Source organism: Corylus avellana, chromosome 1, assembly GCF_965113065.1.
Source record: "Corylus avellana chromosome 1, dhCorAvel1.hap1.2, whole genome shotgun sequence".
NCBI lineage: Eukaryota > Viridiplantae > Streptophyta > Magnoliopsida > Fagales > Betulaceae > Corylus > Corylus avellana.
The window spans coordinates 9350418-9375518 of NC_142490.1; the positions used below are offsets into that span (position 1 = coordinate 9350418).

The window sequence follows — 25101 nt, forward strand, 5'->3', positions numbered from 1 at the left end:
TCGAGGAGGAGGAGGAGTTGGATGATGGGGTCCACTGGACGACGAGGCAGCAGTGGCGGGAACGATGTAGAGCCTTCTGAAGCCATCAACGGACGACGGAAGGGGTGGAGGTGACGGTGACGTCGATGGTGTAGTTGAAGAATCTAACTCTGAAGTTTCGGACTCTGTGAGGCTTTGGCCTGAACAGGGGTCTAGTGCTTATGTGCTCATCGTTCATGGTGGTGGGTTTGCAGAAATTTCAGAATTGTACGTGTATGCTTGAAGAAGAAGGGAAGATCTATATATATATATCAAGAGAGAGAGAGAGAGAGCTCCCTTTTGAAATTTGATCTGCGCCTCTTGGGGATCTACAACCAATAAACTGTCGTCGTTCTCTGTTTATTGAGAAGAAACAAAAAAAAATTCTGCTTGAAGGAAGATGACGTCCAGCTTGGGTGAGGGCAAAAGTGGAAGAGAAAATTTCAAAATGGCACGTGTGCCCCAAATGACGGGTTGACCGTCTCTTCTAATGCCTTTGACCGATGGAAGGGAGGTTTTGAAAACAAAATAGTAGTTTGATAGAGTCGAGCAATAAAATTGCCAATTCATAGAAAAAAGTAATAATGCATTGTAATTTATTGAGAAAAATGTAATCACCTCTTTTTATTTTTTTCATTAGCACCTCTCACTTCTATTTTATTAGGTGAATCCATACAAATGGTTGTTCATTTATTTGACCTTCGAATGTAAGTCATTTACAAAAGTAGATATTATAGTCTAATTCTAAGAGGTTTTCGATCACGCCGAGTTATATACTCTATAAAGCACAAATTAACTTTTAAAGATAATGCTGTTTTCCTCTTACATAATTTACATAATTTAATAGCATTGTAAGATATATTTTTTACTATAATTTTATTGAATTGCATTCTATTTATTTTTATTATTATTTTTCGGATTAATATAGTTTATTATCAACAAGAATATTTTGCACCATCAAAATTATTTCCGACACCTGTATCTCTAGGCTCCTTCGACTTTTGGCGGAACCAAATCTTCAGAATACCCAGAGAGAGCGAGGGGGAGAGAGAGTTATGGCGTTCTCTTTTGGAACTTACAGTTACAGGCCACCAATACTCTGCAAGGCCACTATCAACAGCAGCAACACTAACCACGCGCTCGAGGCCGCTTACATCCAACGCGCGGCGGAGCTGGCCGACAAGTCCGCTGGCTTCACTTCTCCGCACCCCAACTTCGGGTGCTTGATCGCCACCCCCCAAGGCAAGGTCGCCGGCGAGGGCTACCTCTACGCGCAGGGCACCAAGTCCGCCGAGCTCCAAGCCGTGGAGTCCGCTGGAGAGCGGAGCAGAGGCGCCACCGCATATATCAACATGGAGCCCGGGGACTGCCACGGCGACCGCACCGCTGTCTCCGCACTCGTCCAGGTTTGGCCGTTTCTCAGAAATTTTTGATTTTGTTTTTTGTTTCTTACAATGTCAGCAGCCAAATGCGTGTTCAGTTTTTGACCACCGTGTTGGTTAGCATTTTGGTTTCATTCAACACTTTGGTCTTTTTTTGTTGTTCTTTTTGATCACAATGCTTGCTTGGGTGACATTTTACTTTCGTTTCTTTACTGTTTTTTTTTGTTTTTGTTTTTTTTTTGGGATATATAAATGACAACTATGTTGATTAGGCAGGGATTTCGAGAGTTGTGGTTGGGATGAGGCACCCTTTGCAACATCTCCGAGGCAATGCGGTACGTGCACTGAGGAATCAAGGGGTTCAGGTTGATGTTCTTGGGGAGGATCTAAAGAGTAAAATTACAGAGGTACAAATCTTTTTCAATTACTCTTGAATTCTTGGTCTTTTTTCCCTTTTGATTTTTTGTTTTTTGGGTAGGTTTTACGTAAATTTTGGTAATGGGTATTAAGGTGGCCCTTTAATTGGGTAATGTAATGCTCATTTCCGAATTAGGATAGTTCAAGTGGAAAATATTTAGTTAGTTATATATATATATATATATATATATATATTTTTTGGGGTATTTGTCCACTCAAAAAATGAAAAGACAAAATACTCCTCCTCAAGTATAATTAACTGGATACTCTCCAGTTCCCACATTTCCTATCTTTTTGACTATTTAATGCATTTATTTTTCTGGAAAAGCGGCTATAAATTTGTGCCGTTATTCCACCCGAATGATTTTTTGGGATATACGTATTAGTGCATTGGTTCAGACTTGAAGAGTGTTTCCCTAATGAGTGAATCCATTTCCTTACATAAGTGCAGCAGTGGTCTGGCCTTAAAATCTTGCTATGAAGATCACATATGCGTGTATATGCTTATATGCCATGATCATCTGGAGAAGAAAAGTGTATCTCACTGTAGAAACTATATAATGTAGAACTTATCGACTAGGTGCAGAAGCTATTGAACAATAAAGACATCATGTGTGACATAAGTTTTCAGTTAAGACCTAGAGAGCTGAAAATATTTTTGGAGGCCAGAAATATAACAATCTAAAACCATTCTCCATGCTTCATGATTCTAAATTACGGTCATTACCAATCTGGTCTCTCCATGCAACTCCAGTCCATTACTATGACTTACCTAGCGCTGTTGTTCAAACAAAGAAAGCCACTCTTGTAGGTGCTTTATTTCTTCAAATTCTCTTTCAAGGGAAATAAAGGCTAGTTATAAAAAGATATGACCTTGACTGTCTGCCTTTTTGAAGGGAAGTAACAGATCCTATCCTTGCCTTCTCGGTTCAACCTGACAGAGTACAAGAGATTGAAGAAATAGGTGACCATCTCCATCTCTCAATCATGCATGGATCTGATGAAGGTAATATTCCACTGATAAGTGTCTTTTGAAAAACAGCACATGGCCTGCCATCGAGACCTCCTTAAAATGGTCAATATTGAACAAAATCGGGAAAGCTTCCTTGAAGGTCTTATCTCCGCACCATACGCCATGGAAAAACTAAATTTTAGACCCATCTCTCACCTCAAATCTCATGAATCTAGAAAAAAACCCCTCCTAATGTTTTCCCACACCCTCACCCTGTAGGACCCGTACACCTTGTTGGAGCACCACACACCCCACATGCTCTCATATTTAGTTTCCACAACTAATCTCCACAAAGCCTCCTCCCTCTTCGTAGCGTAACGCCAATGCCATTTCTCCAAGAGAGCTTGATTAAACTGAATTAGGTTCCTAACCCCCAAACCTCCTGATGAAACTTGAAGTATAAATCTTGGACCAATTGACTAGAAGGAGTTTACTCTTGTCACCAACATCGATTGGCAGTTTGGAAGCGACTCTATTTGTCAAAGGGTGGGAGGATCACATTAATTAAAAACACTTTGTCCAATTTGACCACTTATTTTTTTATCGCTTTCCCCCATCCTAGTTGGAGTAGCTAACTACATCGAGAAATTGAAGCGGGATTTCTTGTGGTCAAATGGAGCCCCCTACGAAAGGCCCAAGTATTTCATGGGAAAAGAGGACACCTTACAATCAAGAATACTGGCCAAACCTCCAACGTCTTTCATGGCGCTGCCAGGGACAATCTTTGACTTAACCATGTTAGTCTTCAACCCCGATACAACTTCAAAATATAAGAAAATACATAGTAAATTGCGAAGATGACTAGGATTAGCTTCACAAAAAATCAACGTGTCATCCGCAAATAAGAGATGAGACAAAAGAAGCATGTTATTATTCCTGGAACCCACTAGGAAGCTTGATAATGACCCCCTATCCACAGTGGCAGACGACATTTGACTTAAGGCCTCCATGACAACAACAAACAGTAGCGGAGTTAGAGGATGGTGTCTTAAGCTACGAGAGCTATTAAAGAAGTCGGGTGGAGTTCCGTTGATCAAGACTGAGAACCACATTGATGCAATGAGCTATCCATCCATGCCACTTCTCCCCATAACCACACCTACTCAACAGATATAATAGGAATTCCCCATTAACAAGATTGTAAGCCTTCTCTATGTCCAATTTGCAGAGCACATTTGGAACCTCTGATCTAATTATACTATTGAGACATTCATTTGCAATGAGGATTGAGTCTAAAATCTACCTTCCCGTGATAAAAGCATTTCGAGACTTGGATATAAACTTCTCCAAAATAGCTTTCAACCTATTCGCTAGGACTTTAGAGATGTTTTTATAAACGACGCTCACCAGACTAATAGGGCAAAAGTTCTTAATATTCATTGCCTCAACTTTCTTGGGAATAAGGGCAATAAAAGAGGCGTTGAGGTTCCTTTCAAACTTATCACGAGCATGGAACTCATGAAAGACATTCATGACATCTTCTTTTAGAACCTACGTGAAAGATTGAAAGAAAGTCAGAGAAAAACCATCAGAGATTGGAGCCTTATCATTGTTTAGAAGTCGTCGGCACAATTGGAACAATTGGACTAGACATGTGCAGGTAGCTTGACTGCCTTACCTGTCATTGAAACACAAGCTGGAGACATATCAGCCTATATTCCCACCAATGTGATCTCCATTACTAATATGACAAATCCTTATTAAGTAATGGGTTTTTAAGGGCGCTAGCTTATAGGCCAGGCTTCTCTCTGACCCCAATGACCAATTTGATCCTAAGGTGAATTGCACTGTGTGCTCTAAGAAATTAAGTACCTCTAGTTTTGGTCAATTTGATCCTGAACACCAACAGAGTAAAAATTAAGTACCTCTAGTTTTGGTCACCAATGGAGTTGTTCTAAGAAAACACGAGAGTAGAATTGCACTGTATGCTCATGTATTTATGTAGAGTCTGAAGAGATGAATCTGTTAACCACTAGGGAATCCACAATGTTGTTTGTTCTATTTGAGTCTGCCATATAGTGGAAAAACTTTATATTCCTGTCTCCCTCCCTCAGCCAAAGGGACCTCGAGTTTTGTCTCCAACTCACTTCTTCCAAGAAAGCAGTCATTTCCAATTCACTAATAATCTCAACCTTTCTTGCATTTTGCTCAACTAATAGAGATCTTTCTTTTGCAATAATGTCAAAATCATGGAGTTCAACCAAAAGAGCCTTCTTCCACTTCTCAACATTGCCAAAAACCTCTTCATTCCTTTTTTTCAAGTCAAGTTTCAAAAACTTTTAATTTTTTCACCAAAACAAAACTATGGGATCCTTGAAAATTGTAAGATGACCACCATTGTTTCACCCTCCTCAAAATCCTCAGATTTTAGCTAGATATTGTCAATCTTAAAATACCTCTTGCTCCCAGTGACATCATTGCAGTCAAGTAGCAAAGGAAAACTATCCGATAAAACTCTAGGAGGCAATTTTGAGAAACATCCGAAATGTGGGCTTTCCAGTCCAGAGAGAGAAGAAAGTTGTCAAGTCTAGACCACGCCAAAGGATCGCGGTTATTTAGACCATGTGCAGATACTACCAACAAGAGGAATATCCATAAGCCCTTGTTCGAAAATGAACTCGGAGAGCTCCGACATAGCTGAGAAATATCTCTTCTTGGAAACTAGATGATGTTAAAATCACGCTTGTTCCAAATGATGTAGAGATGAATGGAAAACACAACCCATAGAGAATTTAATGATTTTTTTTTCTTTTTTTTTTTTGAGAGAGGATTTTGTATGGACAACCTTAATTCCTGTAGCATGGAATACAAGTATGTTTAAATAGGTGCCCCCCCACCACCCCCCCCACTTTTTTTTTTTTTGGTGTTGGATTACTATAAAGTCAGATAGGTATTCCAAGCTATTTAATGAAATCAACTTTTGTGCTTTATGTTAAATGACCGGTTATTCCCAAAAGCTTAAATGGAATATTTAACCAAAATGGAGGGTAAACTATGGAGTTAAGGTTCAAACTCTAGACTTTGATTATGATACCATGTTAAATCTTAATTTATCTTAAAATGTTAAGCTTATAGAAAATAGTGAATTTAATCATTTATATTTTAACACTCCCCTTCATGAGTGGGCTCAAACTCTCCCTCTCAATAAGTGAAACCCAACACTTGAAATGTTCAATTAAAATGCGAGGTTGAATTACAGAAACATGGTTTGAACTCAAGACTTTTGCTCTGATACCATATTAAACCATCAATTATCCCAAAAGCTAAGGTGATAGGACATATTGAATTTAATCATTTAATTAATATTTTAATACTATAGTCTAACTTGTTAAAATTGTGTATTGTAGGAAGCTCGAAAGTCATGCCACTTGGTCAATGCTCCCATTATATGTAGAGCTGCTTCGCAAGTTCCCTTCTCTGTTATCAAGTATGCAATGACTCTTGATGGTGAGCATTAGATTTTTAGAAACTTCTTACTGATTTTCAAGTATTTTATTCTCTTTTTAAAAGGGTGAATGGTATAAGTTTGTTAGACATGAACAGGAAAAATTGCTGCTAGTAGTGGACATGCAGCATGGATAAGCAGTAAAACGTCTAGGAGTCGAGTTTTTGAGTTGCGGGGTAGAAGTGATGCCATTATTGTAGGAGGAAATACAGTACGCAAGGACAGTAAGTTTCTTCATTACTTGCAACTATGTGGTTGTTTTAATAGTATAGTAGTTGAAAATGCTCAAAATATTGCTATATATTCTAATTCTTTTCTGAATTAGATCCAAGATTAACTGCAAGACATGGAGGTGGGCACATGCCTGTGCGCATTGTAATGACGCAGACGCTTGATCTTCCTGAGGAAGCAAACCTTTGGGATGTGTCCGATGTATCAACTATAGTTGTAACACAAAGGGGAGCTAGAAGGAGTTTCCAGAAATTGCTTGCTTCTAAAGGAGTAGAAGTGGTGGAGTTTGAAATCTTGAATCCTAGAGACGTTATGGAATATTTTCATGATCGTGGGTATCTTTCAATTCTGTGGGAATGTGGTGGGACACTGGCTGCATCTGCTATTTCAGCTGGAGTAATACACAAGGTTTTTTTTTTTTTTTTTTCAGCTTATCCTCTAATTTGTAGCAAAACTGTATATATTGTTCACTTGTCTACTGAGTATAACTTAATCAAGTAAATGTTAACAGTGTGACTCTTCAAACCTCCTCCCAGACGTAAGTATGAATTGATGCTGGATTCCCTTTTTGACTATAACAAAGAGTCATCTTAGATTTTTAGTTCAGGCTGGATTTCAATAGTGGGGAGTTATCTTATCTAATAATCATATTTGGCTTCTTATATGGTGCCAGCCACTTTCTTTCATCCTAAATTTGATAGACAGATTTTTTTTCGTTGCTCATCTCTTGTTTTAGATGCATGAAGGCTATATTTATTGCAAGGTGTATACATGTGTTATTTATTGTAAAGATGAAGTTGCAACTATCATGAGCTGCAACCAATTGCTGATTGACGTTTGGATCTTCTATTGCACTTTGTATACTTGGTATGCATCCATGGTGGCTCGGAATATGTGGGCTTCAATACCTTCTTGTAAATATGTGTTTTTATGTCTCTCTCTTTCTCTGTGGTTTTTATTCCAGTCAGAATCATAGTTATATAGTCTGTTTCAGATGCCATATGGTTTTGACCCCAAGGTTCACTCTCTTTCTGGATTGGCCTATCTTCCAAGCTTGTTGGGCTGGTTTGAAAGAGGACATCTTGAAGGTCTTTTTTGAGTTTCATGCTAGTGGTAAGTTTGAGAGAAGCCTTAATACTACGTTCTTCACCCTCTTTCTGAAGATCCTAGGGGCTGTAAACCCCAAGGATTTCCCCGTAATTAGTTTGTGGTAGTATCTATAAGATGATTGCTAAGATTCTAGCCAACATGCTTAAGATGGTGTTGGAGAGGATCATATCTAAGTCACAAAATGCATTCATTTGAGGTAGGCAAATTTTAGATCATATTCTTATTGCCAATGAATACACCTTGATAGCAGATTGAGATTTGGAGAACCAGGGGTTATTTTTAAAATGGACTTAGAAAAAGCTTATGATCATATTAATTGGGATTTTTTTGATGTACATGCTGAGAAGATGCGGGTTTAGGGGGAAGTGGTGCTCTTAGATAGCTCATTGTATTTCCTCAATGCAGTTTTCGGTTTTGGTGAATGGCTCTTCTACATTCTTTAGCATGTCTGGAGGCTTAAGGCAAGAGGATCCTCTATCTCCTTTGTTGTTTGTTCTAGTGATGAAGGCGTTGGGTAGGATGATTTCAATTGCTGTGAGTGGAGCTCTGTTGTCTGGCTTTTGTATGGGGATAGAGGTTGATATCTCTCATCTCGTATTCACTGATGACACTTTGATTTTCTGTGGGGCCAACCCAAATCATCTTTACAATTTACGGAGCTTGTTCTTATTATTTAAAGCTGTGTCGGGTTTGAAGGCGAACTTAGTCAAGTCGGAATTGGTTTTGGTGAGAAATGTTGATAATGTGGCTAGGTTGGCTTGGATTTTAGGTTGTGGGGTTTTGTCCCTACCTTTGAAGTATCTCGGTCTTCCTTTGGGGGTATCCTATAAGGCCAAGCATATTTGGGACAGTGTTATCGAAAAGATAGAACCGTGGTTGGCTTGTTGGAAATTGTTGTATTTGTCTAAGGGTGGTAGAGTTACCACCCTTAGACAAATACAACCTATAAGGCCAAGCATATTTGGGACAGTGTTATCGAAAAGATAGAACTGTGGTTGGCTTGTTGGAAATGGTTGTATTTGTCTAAGGGTGGTAGGGTTACCCTTATCAAGAACACCCTATCCAACTTACCTACATACTTCATGTTCCTCTCCCTTCTAGTGTTGCTAACCGTATTGTGAAGCTCCAATGTGATTTCTTAAGGGGTGGGATAGGCGAAGAGTTCAAATATCACCTGATGAGTTGGCTAAAGGTGTGTACCCCGATCGTTGAGGGAGGGTTGGGGATTAGGAATCTTTTGAGGTTCAATCATGCTCTTTTTGGTAAATGGCTTTGGCGTTATGGGCTTGAGAGAGAGGCTTGGTGGAAAGTGGTGATGGACTCTAAATATGGATGTTCTTGGGGAGGGTGGTGTTCTAGTGAGCCTGTTGGGGTGTATGGGGTGGGTTTATGGAAGAAAATTAGGAGGGGTTGGGGGAAGTTCTGTAGTCACATCAGATTTGAAGTGGGTGATGGTTCAAAATTTTGGTGCTGGCATGATCTTTGGTGTGGCGATATGACCCTTAAGGATGCTTTTCCAGTTTTATTTGATATTGTTTGTGCAAAGGATGCTTTTATTGAGGCTCACATGGATTTTTTTGGAGGTGCCATTCAGTGGAATGTTACCATTTCTAGAGTAGCTCAGGATTGGGAGGTGGATGTCTTTATCTCGTTCTACAAGTTGTATTTGTTAAGAATGAGAAGGGAAGGGGAAGACAGGTGGTAGTGGATCCCTTCCAAAAGAGGGTTGTTTGGTGTTAAATCCTTCTATAGTGTCATGGGTTGTCATGATGGTTTTTGTTTCCCTTGGAAAAGTATTTGGAGGACTAAGGTTTCATTGATGGTGGCATTTTTTTGTGTGGTCGGTGGCCCTAGAAAGATCCTTACCATAGACAATCTTTGGAAGCGGCATGTTATTGTGGTTGATTGGTGTGTTATGTGCAAAAAGAATCGGTAGTTTGTGGACCACCTTCTTCAGTGTGAGGTTGCTTGTGCTATTTGGAATGTTTTCTTCAAATGATTTGGGTTGTCTTAGGTTATGCCTAGACTAGTAGTTGATTTGTTTACTTGTCAGTGGATTGTCGATAGCTCTCAGAGTACTGTTGTTTACTTTGTGCCTTTTGTAGTGTTTTTTGAGAGAAAGGAATGATATGTGTTTTGAGGACTGCGAGAAGACTTTGGAAGAGTTGAAATATTTTTTCTTCAACATTTTGTATCTTTGTACAGCTACTTTTGTTTCTCCTTTAGTGATTAGTTATTATAATTTTCTTGTTCTTCTTACTCTTACTACATAGGTAGCATCTCTTGTATACTTCCTGTGTACATAGGGGCACCTTATGTTTTTAATGATATTTCAATTCATTATAAAAAAAAGAAAAAAAAAGAAAGACTTTGCTTCTTTCTGGTTAAACCTGCAGCAATTGGTCTGAAACATTACAAAAAATATGTAATGATATGTTGAGGGTAATGGATTTTCATTAAATAGCTTCCTCTTTCTAGGCTGCTTTTGGCTTTAGTATGGTTTTGGCTCACATTATGGATTTTCATGGACTACGAATTTTGTTTGTAGGTCTTTGCATTTGTTGCTCCAAAAATTATTGGCGGAAAGAATGCACCATCACCTGTGGCTGAGCTTGGGATGGTTGAGATGTCACAAGCCTTAGATTTGATTGATGTTTGTTATGAGCAGGTTGGTGTTGGCTAAACTTGTTCTTTTAATTGGATATTGTACAATTTGTTTTTTGATAACTGTTGCCTCTTAAGCTGATATCCCTTCCCTGTTAGTCCTTTTTTAATCTAATGTCTTCTTTAATACATATAGTTAATAGTTAGTAACTAGGTTATTCTTCTATAGCATTCCCAACCCCATGAAAGAGTGGGGACCTTGGGTGTTTGTAAATGTAACAAATTAGAATGCATTATTATTTTAGATATGCAAGGGCCACTGTTTGGTGAAATGTTAAAAGTCTTGGGCTGTGAGGCATAATAGGGGCATCAGTGCATGAGCTTGTCTAGTGGCCACTTCTTGCAAAATATTGAAGGTTAGTAAAGTATCAAGGTGAATTCCCTAGGATCCAGCATTGGCGTGGCAGTCACTGGGCAAAGGTCTTTTATAACATCCTAGCAGTGTTCACTTCTAATGCAAATGAATATTTCAAAATTTCATAGCTCAAGTACGGGATTATGTGTTCTAGTACCTAACTAAATGCTGTCATTGAGACGTATATGTAAGTACTTAGATAGGCTTATTGTGTCTAAAGGAGCATCCCATTATGTCATTTTCGTATGCATATGTTTATGCGTTTCTATGTCCTTATGACTATAATGCAACCATGTCTTTGTGCATTTATAAAAATGGACTCAAGTGTTAAAACACGAGGATCGTGTTCTATTCCCAAATCAACAGACACTTCAAGTAATATATATATAAACAAATTGTAAGGATATTTAAACCTCACATCCATAACATAAGATTTGTTGACAAAGTGAAAAATTCTTGAAACATATCAAAGGGAAAAACCATTATGGGGCAACAAAACCCGGAAAATCACTATAATGAAGATCCAGAATATTCTGACATAAGGAAACTTATAAACCCTCGTTGCAAATTGTAGACTCTATACGGCAACAAGCTTTCTGCTTGCCTTCTACCTTGACAATCTTTATATAGTCCATCTCCTTTCCGACCCTTCGGTAGGCTCTTGGTGGTTGAATGATGTGTATGGTGTGGTTAGATCAACAACACATCAAGAGAGGGAAACACGTCTCTCTTGGAACAATAATGGTGAAGGGATACTTTTACTTCCTCACCAATACATGAACATCCAATGCTTGAGTAAGAGCAATGGGAAAAATCCCCACATCAAGAGAGGGGAAGCTCTAGGCTTTGTAAGATTTCTCTATTGGAACAAAGGAGAAGCAAGAACATCAAAGTTCTCTTAGGTGTTTTTGTGATTGGCTTTTCTAAAAAACCTCAATGAGCATCTCATTCTATTTATAGAAGAGGAAGGGGTAAAGCTGGAATTCTGTGAAAAGGAAACTAAACCAGTTAGGGTATCCTGGCCATAACTTTTGATCCCGGGCTCCAAATGATTCAAACTCAGTGGCGTTGGAAAGCTCATTCTCAGATCTACAATTTTGTGTTTCACGAGTTTTTTCAAATTCGGACATTTGCTATGTCAAAAATGGCCCGCAAGATTAGAATTTTGCCATGAAGAAAATCCTGCCGTCATGACGAAATGTCATAGAAACTTCAACTCTGCAGATGCACAATTTTGTCATCAACTCATCATATGATGACCTGATGACGAAACTTACTGCCTGATTTTGTCAGGAACTTGTCATGGGGACATGACGCCCATAACTGTCCTAGATGATGTCATGACTTCCAAATGGCCCCGAGGTGATGTGCAGGTAATGTCCAAGTGCCGGATCTTTGGAACACAAACTCTTCATACAAGGGATATCAACACTTCAATCTTGACGATGTCAATAGTAGCTTCTCTGAGCTTACATCGTCATGACGGTGGCGGTGTATCTTCATGATGGAAACTAGGGTTTCATCCTTATCTTTCTCACTCTTGGTAGGTGTTGGGACTTTTCACCAAGATGGGATGCTGACGTCATGATGATGAAAGCTCACAGTGAACTTTGGTGACTTCTTGAACAGATTTCTTCATGACGGAATGGTGACGTCTTTATGACGAAATTACATGGTAAGTGAAGGTAGAGCAGCCGAACTTCGTTATGATGGAATGATGACGTTGCCATGACAAAATTACACAGTGAGCTTAATACGAAGAACATGCTGATTTCGTCATGACTGAATAGTAACGTCGTCAAGACAAAATTACATAGTGAGCTTAACAGGCTTCCTCCCTGGAAGAACATGCTAATTTGTCATGACATTCTCATGACGAAAACTCACAGAACGCTAATCCCAAACTTTTTTCACACCAAAACACTAAGGATATAAAAAGAATAACAAGATAGTTTTGATACACGGAATAAGGCCAATTTCTAAAACCTAACATTAAGCTTCTCATGAGAGGTTCATCATGTCTTGATGTGTTTTATGTGCTTGTCAATTTGGTTTGGGGCTTAGAAAATGAATAGAGCTGTAATGGTTTAGTATTATATACATATTAAAATATCAACCAACACTTCTCTTAATGTGTTCATACACTAGACACATTCAGAGCTCTGCTCTACCAGAGAAGATGCTGAAAGTGGTCATGGTTGCGGAGACTGCGGTTGGCATTCTCTGGCGTGAAGGGATGACTCTAGATTCCACTAGGAATGTCGATCAACTCTTTGGGTCTCCTTCGGTGAGGGCTGTTGTTGATTCCGCTAGGAATGTCGATCATTTTTCTAGGGAGTTGTCTGAAAGGGTGGTGTGGATGAAGCCGTTGCTCTTTCTCTGTTTTCGTTCGATTTTTGGTCCTTTTCACAAGTTTTGGCGGGTTCATCTTGTGATTTCCCTTCCCCGTTTAGGCAGCGGTGGCCCTACCTCATTGGAGGTGGGAGAATCATCGAAGTTGGTATGTGCTTCTAAGTCAAAAGGAAGGAGGGAATTGAAGAACGTGGAGAGTTCTATCAATTATGAGGGTTCCAATTGTGGTAAAGGCAAGAGGGTGTAGGTCTTCTTTGGTGTGGCTTTGGGTTTGTTTTCTGGGTACTTGGAGAGTTCTTTGGGTTGTTGGATTGTTGGGTTTTGGGGTTGCTTTGTGGGTTTTGGGTCTTCTTTTGTTTTTCTTGCTTTTGTTCTTTTGCTCGGTGTCCTTGTGTATACTTCCGGTGTACTTAGGGGTGTTTTACGTTTTTTTATAAAATGCGCTTGATTACCTATCAAAAAAAATTTTAGATTGTCAAAAAATAAATTACAAAAAGTTTGTGTTTCAACAATATATATTAATTTCTAGTATGTTGAATATGAAAAAAGAAATGAAACAAGACTGATGTAATTGTATGACAATCTTCTAATCCTCTTCAACCTAGTTTGATCCTGTTGGTTTGTTTGGTTGGTTTGGTCCTCTGTTTTGTGGAACCATCTTATGAGTTGGTTATTAAGTAATGGTGAACTGCCTCAAAAGGAAAGAATAAAGAAGAAAATAAGGCCTCCCTTAAACGTTGTGGAACATTGTGGGTATATTGGAATTGGAGTTGTCAGTTTAGTTATCAATAAGATCATGGATGTGTACAAATTTTGTGGAGCTTACTCCTAACTTCTTCAAGCATTTTTAAAGGGATAATTTTAGGGAGTAAGTCCTATGTAAAATCAACGTCATATACTAAATGTGGAGTGAATCTTGTAATTTGGCTGGTTTGGGTTCTAAAGGGGGGAGGCCAATGTGGGGCTGGGTAATGCCATGCTGGTTTTGATGCTTAAGACTAATGGAAGAGGAGGGGGGGGGGGGGGGGGGGGGGGAGGAGGCGTGTTGATGTTTTGCTCATGAAGAAGGCATGGTAGAGTAGAATAAGAGTTTTTCAAGTTTGGTCTGAACAGAATTGTATCCTGTTTACTGATAGGTTGAGTGAATCAATTGCAAATTGATGTTTTCTCAATCTCTTATACTCCTCGAAACGAAGAGGCCTTAGTGCCTGACTACTTGGTCCTCTCCAATTCCCCAATCCATTGGAATCCAAGCTTCATTAGGGCAGCTCATGATTGGGAACTGGAATCTCTTAAATCTTTTCTCAATCCAGGAGGAGTGGATAGTATGTTGTGGACACCATTTAACAGCCACGGTTTTGCAGTGAAGAGCTATTATAAAATGTTACAATCTGGTGAGCATAGTTCATTCCCTTGGGAAAGTATTGGGAAGGTTAAGGCCCCCCCCTTCTTGCACTGCTTTCTTCTTATGGAGAGAAGCAAATGGTAGAATCCTTACTGTGGATAACCTTAGAAGGCAGGGTTTCTCTCTAGCTAACTAGTGTTGCCTATGCAAAATGAATGAGGAAACTATTAATAACCTTCTCATCCATTGCGAGTATACTTCTAATCACCGGCACTTGGTTCTTAACATATTCGGGGTTTCTTGGGTGATGCCTAGTAACATTCTACAGCTACTTCTTTGTTGGAGATTTCAAGGGCAGGGACACCCCAAAGAGGCAATCTGAAAAGTTATTCCTACTCTCTTAATGTGGAGCATTTGGAGAGAAAGGAATCGGCGCCTCTTTGAGGATAGCGAGTCTGGATTGGATTATTGTAATGTTCCTAATTTTGACTCAAAGAATCTAGTAGATTTGATTTGCTTTTTAGATTGTAGCAGTCTTTATGGTTTTTGGCTCTCTTGTATACTCTTCGTGTACGAGGGATTTGCCATTTTCTTTCAATAATATTATTATTATTCATTAAAACAAAAATTGATATTTTCTTCTTTTACTTCACATAGCTTTTTTCCTCCTTCATAGCTGGAAGTTCTGCAAAAGTATGAAAATTCTGTTCATTGTGTTCAAGATACTGGAAAAAGCACTTATATTGCATAATAAGGAGCAAAATGATGTAGTTTTGACCTTCTTTATTATTGACCTTCTTTAATTTGGCATGTGGAACTAATTATCAAATATTTATGGTAAATTAAATAAGTAATATTAAAAATATAAAATTATTATTATTATAGTTAAAACCTTTGTAATGTGGGTAGTATTAATACTATATTTATTTATAAAAATCTATGTACATATATAATTTATTATTTTATGAGTAGTTTATTATTATTATGGGGCACATTGTATATTTCAATTTACAAGATCCAATCGACCTTCCAATTTTGGATATTTTACCTTCAGCATTTTTGTAGTGGTGTATCTTGGAACAGCTGGTTCATGTGTGATGTTATCTGGTTTTACTGAAAACGAGAGTCTGAATCTCATCTTCTATGTCTAAATATATGGTTGTCGCTGTTCTTGCCACTGAGAGTGGAGCTCTAACCTGGTTAGACACTTTATGCTTACCAGATTTGAAGTTTCCCATACATATTTTTCTTTGCCCACCATTGCTGATTGGAAATGCGCAAAGTGACCCTATGAGATCTTATTCTCAACAGAGTGATGTACTGGTCAACCTAAACAATGCCAAAAAAAAAGGATCAAGTTATACAGTTTCTGTTTAAGATGGAAGCTTTTAGTTGAAATAATGGTGTCAGGACCTTGATCAATATTGCATTGTGCTTCTGCAAAAATTACTGCAGGTTGGACCTGACATGCTTATTAGTGGATTCCTTCAGCCCTTACCAGATGTCACACCGGTGATCCCATCAGTGGATGAAACTTTTGCAATTGATCCTACTGTAACTCCACATGAATCAAGCATCATTTTCTTCTATAAAACATGGGATCCATATGGCGCTTTTTCAAATTTTTCTCCTCACCCAATTGAGATGCCGGATGAGAATGGTGATTATGCCACTTGGTTAAGTGTAGAGCATTACTACCAGGTACTTCCTTTTCTGCATAATTTATTTTTGTGCAATGCAAGAATTGTAGAATTTTTCTCAAAAACTTTCTTCGATATGTAGGTGCACAAGTTTGTTGGGGTGAATAATCCTGTGGCATGGGATTGTGTTGAAAAGATAAAATCTGCAAAAAGTCCGGAGGAAGCAGCACGAATGGGAAGGTCAATGCTGAGGCAGCGGCCTGATCTGGTATGATTCTCTGTACTTGGATCTGATATTGCTGTCAGTCTCTTGATTCAATGTGTTTTCATTTATAAAGAACTATAAACAGAAACAACTCACTCTTCTGCCTGAGCATTTTATTTTGATAGCTTGCAACTAGGGTCTGTATCCGAAGACCAGAAGGAAACCCAAGCAATTTCTCTTTTGGGTTAGTATGTGAATTTTATCAAAAGGAAAAACCTTTACTATAGCACAGGGGCATACTGGGGCAATGGAAACAAAATAGCAGCACAACCACTTTACAATGGTAAAACAACTATAGAACCCTAAACTAAAGTTACATTGAGAATGTATCAACAATCATAAATTGAAATAGAAGTTTCCAAGAACATTACTGCCATTTCTTCTGGTCATTTTCTCTTCACTTTCTTCAGATCACACAGCCTGGTTCTCACACAATTCATGACTTCGTGCAATATGTTCTCTGGCAGCTTCTTCTCATCTTTTAAAGCTCTTGAATTCATTCTCTCCAAATATGATATACTGCACTAAAAAGGATCAGTCCACAGATAATGGAGCGTAATGACCTTCCTTTGTAAGTCTGGGACCTCCATGCAACGGTATTTTGCCAGTGATGAGGAAACCACTGAATATTGCATATCACACACAATCTGGTCCAAATTCTACCAGACTATAGATATTCAAATAATAGGCGGTCCATATCTTCTTCGCAGCAGATTTGCAGAGGTGCAGCTGTTGCTACATATTATACCGAAGTGGAGCAGTTTATCCTTGGTTCTCAACTTGTATTAAATAGCTAACCGTATAATAAAGAACATCCTCAGGATAGCCTTGGAGAACCAAACCAGGTGACCCCAAGTTACTTTCTGCTTCCTAGTCCTCAATCCCTCTCAAGCTGCTTTGACTGAGAAACAACCTTCAACGGCTTCACACCAACTATTTCCTCACTTCTGCCCTCATACTGCTTGAAATTCCCTGGAGTAGCTCTCTGAATTTCTAACCAACCCACAGACATAGCAAAAGGCCAACTCGAAGAGGATAGCTGCACAGTCTGATGCACAGTAGCACTGCCATCAAGGCTCAATTCATAAATTAGCCTCTCCAAATTTATTGATTAAAGGCTGTAAGGGATGGCAACAATCATTCCAGAGTAAGGTGCTGTTACCATCCCAGTTATGTGTATGATAGGCCTCTTGCTAATTCCCTGCTATTAAGAATATTTCTTTAAGACCAAGAGGAGTCCCCCGGGATCTTCAAACTCCCAAGTGCTTCTATTCTTGATAAGATACTTTCTGGCACAAGCAGCCCAAACAGAGTAATCACCATCAATCAGTAAATGCTGCAAATGCTTCAGCTTTGCTGCTTCTTTCTATTCTTTTACTCTTCTGACACCCAAAGCCCCGTCATTTCTAGAAACATGCTTTCAAGCCACTTTTGCGCCCATAGTTTCAAGTTCAGCCAAAGGAAAGAACTTAAAACCTGTTCGCAGCCTTGACAATCTTCATAGTCGACGAAAACAAGCCAGACCAGAAGACTTGAAAGAAAACAAAATGACTTAATGAGCTGAAGTCTACCAGCATATAGAGGAGCTTTATTAGTCCAATTCTTCACTCTTCCTAATCCTGACAATCTGCAGCTTTGGGTCTTGAGGATACCAAAGAGATCCCCAGGTAGCTAACAGCAAGATCCCATTCCTTATCCCACAGCAGGAGAGGAATCTAATCTATTATACTATAAGAAATCCTCCCACAGAAGATGAAAACTGTTTTTTTAAGGATTAGAAGTAAGATCAGGGAGAGTTTCAAACTCATTTTCAACACTCGACTAATAATATCAACAGATCCTATTATCATCCCTACAAAATACCATGAGATTATTGGCAAAACAGAGATGAGTCAACCTCAGCTTTTCACGTCTCCAGTGAAACTTGAAATCCTTCAACAGCCCTCTTGTTGAACGGCCCTGAACACCTCCAATAGCTAAACCAAACAAGTAGGGAGACATGGGATCACTTGTCTGAGGCGCCTCCCACTTGAGAAGAAACCATTTAGTTCCCAACTTATGCTAATAGATAACTTAGTAGTAGTGATACACTCCCTAATCCATGCCCCCATATTACTAGGAAAGCCAAACTTCTGTATAACCCCATTTAACTGCATCATAGGCTTTCATGGGGTTGACTCATAAAGCAGACCTTGGAGTACCATCATTTTTGTGGTAGTTCCTCACAGAGGTATCAGAGCCCGTTGATCCTACAATGGATGGGCAGTGGGAGTTGCTTCTAGAATTAATTGAAAGGATAGAACGTATGAAGGTTTTAGTAGATGAAGTAATAAATAATTCGAGGCAATCAGAAGAAATTTTGAATCAATTTCTCTAAGAGATAATAGAATTGGAGAGCCAAGAATATGTTGATGTGCCTGAAGAACAACTAAAACTAGTGCAACAACAAAGAGAAACAATTGAAGAGTTAGGGATAGAGATGTTTGGTCATATTGGGTGTCGTTGGATGCATGGGTGTCAATTAGTGCAATACTTGTCACTGTAAAGTATCTTTCAATGAGGTCAGCAAAGTTTCGTGTTTGGAGGAGTGTGAAAGAATTAATCGAGGGAGGTGGATTGGAAGGTGTGAGAGGCTGAACTTAGGTGAAATGTTAGTGGGAAATTTAATGAGGGGGCAAGAGGTAATAGATAATAAAGTGGGAAATGAGTGGGGCAATGTCTGGTTCTGTGAGTATATTAGACAGTGGTGCCAATTATGGCAGCGGATGAGGACTCGGTCTTGGCAGTCAAAATGGCTTCTCTTATGGTTAAACAGACTGGGCCGGATTATAGCGGCACCTTGTCCACAAGGTGCTTTGAAGGGGTGGAAAATGTAATGGGTCTAATAGTAGGATGTGATTAGTGGGTTGAATAAATGAATTGGGTTGTTATGGGCTGCAGCTGTAAATAGTTTGTTGGTTGGACGGTTAAAGCTATAGGCTAAGAATTAGCCCATGTGAATAAAAAGACCCTGCTAAATGTAAATAAATACGCATGTTTTCTATCGATGTAATCAACCAAGTAAAAGTTCAATACAATTCTGTGTTGGATGAATTGGCTACCTCGAATAGCACATTTCATTCTATTCGGTTCTCTTTTTATCTCTTTCTTTTGCATTTCTTACAATTTTATACAAATTTCCATAAAAATCTACATAAATACAATTACATAAATACAAGGAGGAACATTACAATCCGCTACACATGTGGGGGGGTTCTCGGGGAGTGAGTGGCACCCTTGATGCCCAGAATGCACCGATTCCTCTGTTGGAGTTGGAAACCTCAACTGCCTCAAAAATCTCAGGATCGAAACTTGTTGGTTGCTTGTGTTTGATTTGTTTGGTTGATCGAAACTTCTTCCTCTGTTTGATTTGTTTGATCGAAACTGGTGGGCGCTTGTGTTCCAAAGTGTTTTGATTTGTTTGGTGGGTTGCTCTTGTTTTTGCTTTATATGGGTCTGTTTTGGTTGATGGGAAAAATGTGAGGGTGGAATTGGGTTATTTTCTGGATAATCAGAGGCTCTCAGAGTTGCTTTGGTGATTTTGGGTTGGTGAAGTTGGAGAGATGTTGATTTTCCAGTGATGTTGGGTCAGTAATGGTTGTCTGATTTTCGGTTGAGTAAAAAATTTAAAAAGTACTATTTTAATAAAATAGAGCAGAAATTTAGATAAGCGGTTGGATGCATGTATTGAAAAATGGTTAGCTAAAGTAGAAAAAGTAGGTTTTTGTTAACCATTCTAGATAGAAAAATACATAAACCATTGGGAATGCTCTAACATGGGTCACAGCCCATTATCATGTACTAAACATACCAGCTACCATTAGACCCATTACGGCAGCTTGCACCCCCCCCCCCCCCCCCCCCCCCACCCCCCCACCACCAAAACAAATTAAAAAAAAAGAAAAAAAGAAAAAGAAAAATAATGCGCACAGCAGTAAGTTTAGATAGAAGAAAGAGTGCTCGACTTCAGCTGGTTCTTTCATGAATGAACCATGATCTCTCTTCAAAGCTTGTTTCTATATCTGTTGTGCATTATTTTGAAGAAGTCTCGTGCATTTGTCACCTAAATTAAGCTATTGAGCCCTGGCCTTTTGCTTTAAAAGGTGTTCCTTTGCTCCAATGGCGGAGCCACTAAAGGCTTTGGGGGTGCCATGGCACCCCCAAAGCTTTAAATTTTTTTTTTTTTTTTTGCTATTTTTCTCCCAAGTTCCACACGGTACTCCAAAAAAAAAAAGAAAAAAAAAATTATTCTCTCCTACTTACGCAAGTTATCATTCGGCACCCTCAAAAATTTTTTAATGGCACCCCTAATATAAGTTGTCTGGCTCCGCCAGTTTGCTCTCATTTTACTGTAATACTTGACCGCACAACTTTCACAAGCAAGCTTTCCCGTCCTTATTTAGTATTGCCAGACATAAAGAAGCTTGGGTAAAGGATAATTTTACTTGGAGGAGTGGGAGAGTTGAATGGAATGTTATTTTTGTTAGGCCTGTTCAAGATTGGGAGCTGGATTTGGTTTCTCCTTTTTTTGATCGGTTGTATGCTTGCAAGATTTCCATAGGAGTGACAGATCGCATGTGCTGGATTTCGTCCAAGAAAGGAAAGTTTGAGGTTAAGTCGCTCTACAAGGCTTTGTCCCACTCCTATCAAGAGGTGTTCCCTTGGAAGAGCATTTGGCGAACTAAGGCTCCCTTGAGAGTGGCTTTTTTTGAGTGGTCTGCAGCTCTAGGGAAAATATTGACTCATGATAATTTGCAAAAAAGGAACATAGTGGTTATGGAGTGGTGCTGTATGTGCAAGAAGTCCGGAGAGACAGTTGATCATCTCCTTCTCCACCGTGAGCTCGCGAGTGTTCTTTGGCAGTCGATCTTTATTCGGTTTGGTTTGCACTGGGTCATGCCTTGCAGGGTGAGGGACTTGTTCGATAGTTGGTGGTCGGGAGGCCGATCCCGAAGCGCAGTTGTGTGGAAGATGATCCCTCTGTGTCTTATGTGGTGTATATGGATGGAAAGAAATGCTAGATGTTTTGATAACTCCACTAGGACTATAGAGGAATTGACCCAGTTTTTCTTCTTTACTCTTTACTCGTGGACGGCCGCTTGGCTAGCTCCATTAGAGATTAGTTTTTCTGATTTTCTCTTTCATTTCTCTCCCTCTTAGGTGCTCTTGTTTATACTTCCCGTGTAAATGGGTTGCGCCCCTCTGCGCTCTTGTTTTATATCACAATTACTTATAAAAAAAAAAACAAGCAAGCAGGTCAGTACTGCCAGGATCCTGCTGCACCAATCTTTGCAACTCTTCCATCTTTCTTCTAGCCATGATCACTTTTTCGGATAAAGCAGAAAACATTTTTCATTTGGCATCTTCAGCCTCAGCTTTCAGTAGCTCCAACTTCTGGGACACTTGAAACAATGGATAACGTAGGAAAGTACTGCATACACTTTTCCATGGTAAGAAAGAACTCTAGTGCTCAACGCTTAAGTCAATGAATTTGAACAGTTTTCTGGAGTTAGATTCCTCCAAATAAAATCTAACTACCATGGGAGAGTAATCTGATATAACTGCAGGTAAGAAGTTGGCCACATAAAGGGCCATTTCAGATTCCGATGCTGATTAACTAATGCTCCAGCAAGCTTCCTCCATATATGATTATCCGGCCTCTTATTAAACCAGGTGAAATACACACTGATACACTTTAAATCCTCTAACCCAGCCATCGGTTACACTCATGAAGATCATTGATATAAGGAGGCTAGTCTGTTACCCCACCCTTCTCTCTTTCCTTCCTCGTATTGCATCAGAAATCCCCTACGACAACCCAATGGTTGTTCTCAGATAAGGCAGCCTGAGAAACAATTTCCTTCCAAAGATCTATCCTTTTTGGTTGCATTGTTATCACCATATAGTCAGAAATGACATCAATACTTGTCTGCATCTGTTAAATTACAATGGATAACCTGGTCTGAGAAGTTCTGCACTTAAGACTGTAATTTCTTGAGGATCCCAACATATCCATATTCTCCCCAGATCCGAAGCTTCATAGTTAAAAAGTTGCTTCCAATTACAGTAAATTGCACTCAAAACCCTGTTCACATTTACAGTAAATTGGACCCTCATTCTGTTATAGGCCTAGTTATTGCCCAGCCAACTAGGTCGCATTGGTTCTTGGGTGAGATATTGGGTCTAACACCTTACTAATAACACTGATTTTGCATTGAACCAGTGTTCTGAGAAACCCACCTTTGGTCCTCTGTGTACAGTCGAAAAAAAGGTTTTGAAGTGAGTCTTGGTTAGCATGAGTTTATGTTTTTAGAAATTCAAGAATTACAAGTCCTCGTACCTTACACTGATTATGAGAAGACAAGGGAGGAGCTTAAGAACAACCTGGTCAAATTGCTCTTTAGTTGTATTGTGGCATATAATATCTCTCAATTTTCAAACTTTTTTGAATGTATGGATTTTTGTTCTTCTGTTAGCATGTAAGGGAACTTTCTATATACATCCTGTTTACGCCCTTCTACGCTTTTCAATGACATGAATTATTTATCAAAAAATTAGTATAAAGAACTTGTGCATTGTATTGTTGTGGAAAGCATGATTGATGATTTGCCTTAACATTTATCAAGTGAACTAGATCTTAGAAATGTTTCTAAAAAATTCAATTCACATTTGTATTCTAGGCCAGGAATAGGTGTTAAGGTTTGTTAATAAGAGATGCACATCATATTTATCAGGCAAAATACATCCAGCCTTATTGATTCCTTCTCAATTGATTCAACCTTATTTTGTGTGTGGTACACAGGTAAGATCAGATTGGGAGAGTGTGAAGATTGATGTCATGTACAGGGCATTGAAATGCAAATTCTCGATTTACCCTCATTTGAATTCTATGTTACTCTCAACTGCTGGTTCTGTGCTAGTTGAAGCTTCACCACATGATCTCTTTTGGGGCGGAGGCCGAGACGGAGAGGGCCTAAATTACCTTGGCCGGCTGTTGATGCAGTTGAGATCAGAGTTTCTTGGTGAACCCTCAAGCTCAACTGAGAGCACTTGCTTGGCTGTATGAGATACAAAGATACATTTGTATACATAAAAGTATACGGTCCGACCGGGGCAGCTCAATATAAATTGTGGCTTAAGAAATATGCCATGTATTAGAAAGCAATTAATATGGCTAAAATGGGATTTCTTCTCGCACTCACTTGTAAAGTTAATGACTTTTTATTCATGTTGAATTATTTTTAGGCTATCAAGAATGAAAAGAAGAAAACTTGCACGGAAAGAACGAAAAGAAGAAACTGTGCATGAGCCTCCCACAAAAATTAAAAGTAAAACAAGACGTGTAGAGGCCACTAACCAATTATCCAATGGCTTGTGGGGCCACGGCCCGTGTTAGGGGTGGGCAGATTAACAGGAAGCAATTGTAAAATGAGAGAATGATTCAAATAATTGGACCCATTTTAGCTTGAAATCGTGTCCAAAATGAAGAACAACTTTAATCCAAAAGACTATTGAGGTGGCTCACCTATTTTCAAATGAATTGTTCTTGCCTTTCCTTTTCTCCAAGTCCTAATTTCTCTGTCAACTTATCTTATCACACACAAAACGTGAAACTTGAGAGAGAAAGTGTTCACAAAATAATATTAATTTTCATCAGAAAGTAGAATTAGATATCCCTTCGAAAGAGTGTGCATGTTTCTCATTGCATTAGGAAGCCATGTATATATATATATATATATATATATATATATATATATATATAATATAATGTTGTCAAAGAAAAAGTCTTGTATAATATTATTATATTGTTCAACTTCTAGAGACGAACATATTGACCATACTGCTTCAATTCATATGGGCGGGTGGGCCTTTTAAGCATTATTAAATCCGTTTTAGGATGTCTCTGATTATTTAAATAATTAATATTTGGTTCCACGTTACGCAAAAGCTAAACAACAGGAATTTTGATTGCAGACTTTGGAAGTTAATTGAGCGATCAATTAGGTACCGGTATTGAATTCAAAAGGGACATGAACTATAAAATAAAGAGTTAAATACTACTCCTGGTTTGCATCAAAATCAAATAGCTATCTGAGTTTTTAAAAATATTGCAAATGGTACCTATGGTAAGCCAGTAAACTCACTTGACTCACTTGGTACCTCTGTCAAGATTCCGTTAAGTTTTTTAATGGAACGCCATGTTACCTTTATACGTGGGTGCCACATGGCGCAGTACTTGGTTGTGTGTCACGAAACATTTTATTAAAAAAAAAAAAATTAAAATTAAAAAAAAAAAAAAAAAAAAAAAAGAAGAAGAAAGAAGAAAATATGCTGGGGTATAGGGGTTGGCCGGCCACCCCGTTTGGCCTGGGGTGGTTCGACCACCCCAACATATTTTCTTCTTCTTTTTTTAATTTTTTTTTAGCTTTTATTTTTTGGATTTTTTTAAAATAAAATATTACGTGGCACCCAAAAACCCAAGTACCATGCCACATGACGCCCACATGTAAGCGTGATATGACGTTCTGTTAAAAAACTTAATGAAATCTTGCCAGAGGTACCAAGTGGGTTTATTGGCTTACCACATGTATCATTTGCGATATTTTTGAAAACCCAAGTGGCTATTTGATTTTGGTGCAAACCACAAATACTGGAATAGTATTTAACCCTAAAATAAATAAGGTATTTCTAATTAAAAAAAAAATGTTAGCTTCCATTAAAAAAAATTAAGACCCTTGAACTACCATGTGTTTTAAGAAGACCCTCACAAATTTCAAAAATTCTCAACTTTATTATCTAAACTTTCAATTTGATGCAATTGATCCA

General features: G+C 38.7%; 1 protein-coding gene across 1 annotated transcript; it reads left to right on the plus strand.

The window, feature by feature from the left end:
* The first annotated feature begins 993 nt into the window (after window positions 1-993).
* On the plus strand, window positions 994-23472 carry LOC132170293 (cytidine/deoxycytidylate deaminase family protein). The gene is made up of 9 exons (XM_059581216.2): window positions 994-1424; window positions 1673-1807; window positions 6177-6276; window positions 6373-6498; window positions 6600-6913; window positions 10164-10283; window positions 15787-16032; window positions 16114-16239; window positions 23078-23472. Exons 1-9 carry the CDS (start codon window positions 1074-1076, stop codon window positions 23339-23341), a joined length of 1782 nt encoding a protein of 593 aa, XP_059437199.2. The 5' UTR covers window positions 994-1073; the 3' UTR covers window positions 23342-23472.
* Window positions 23473-25101: the final 1629 nt, after the last annotated feature.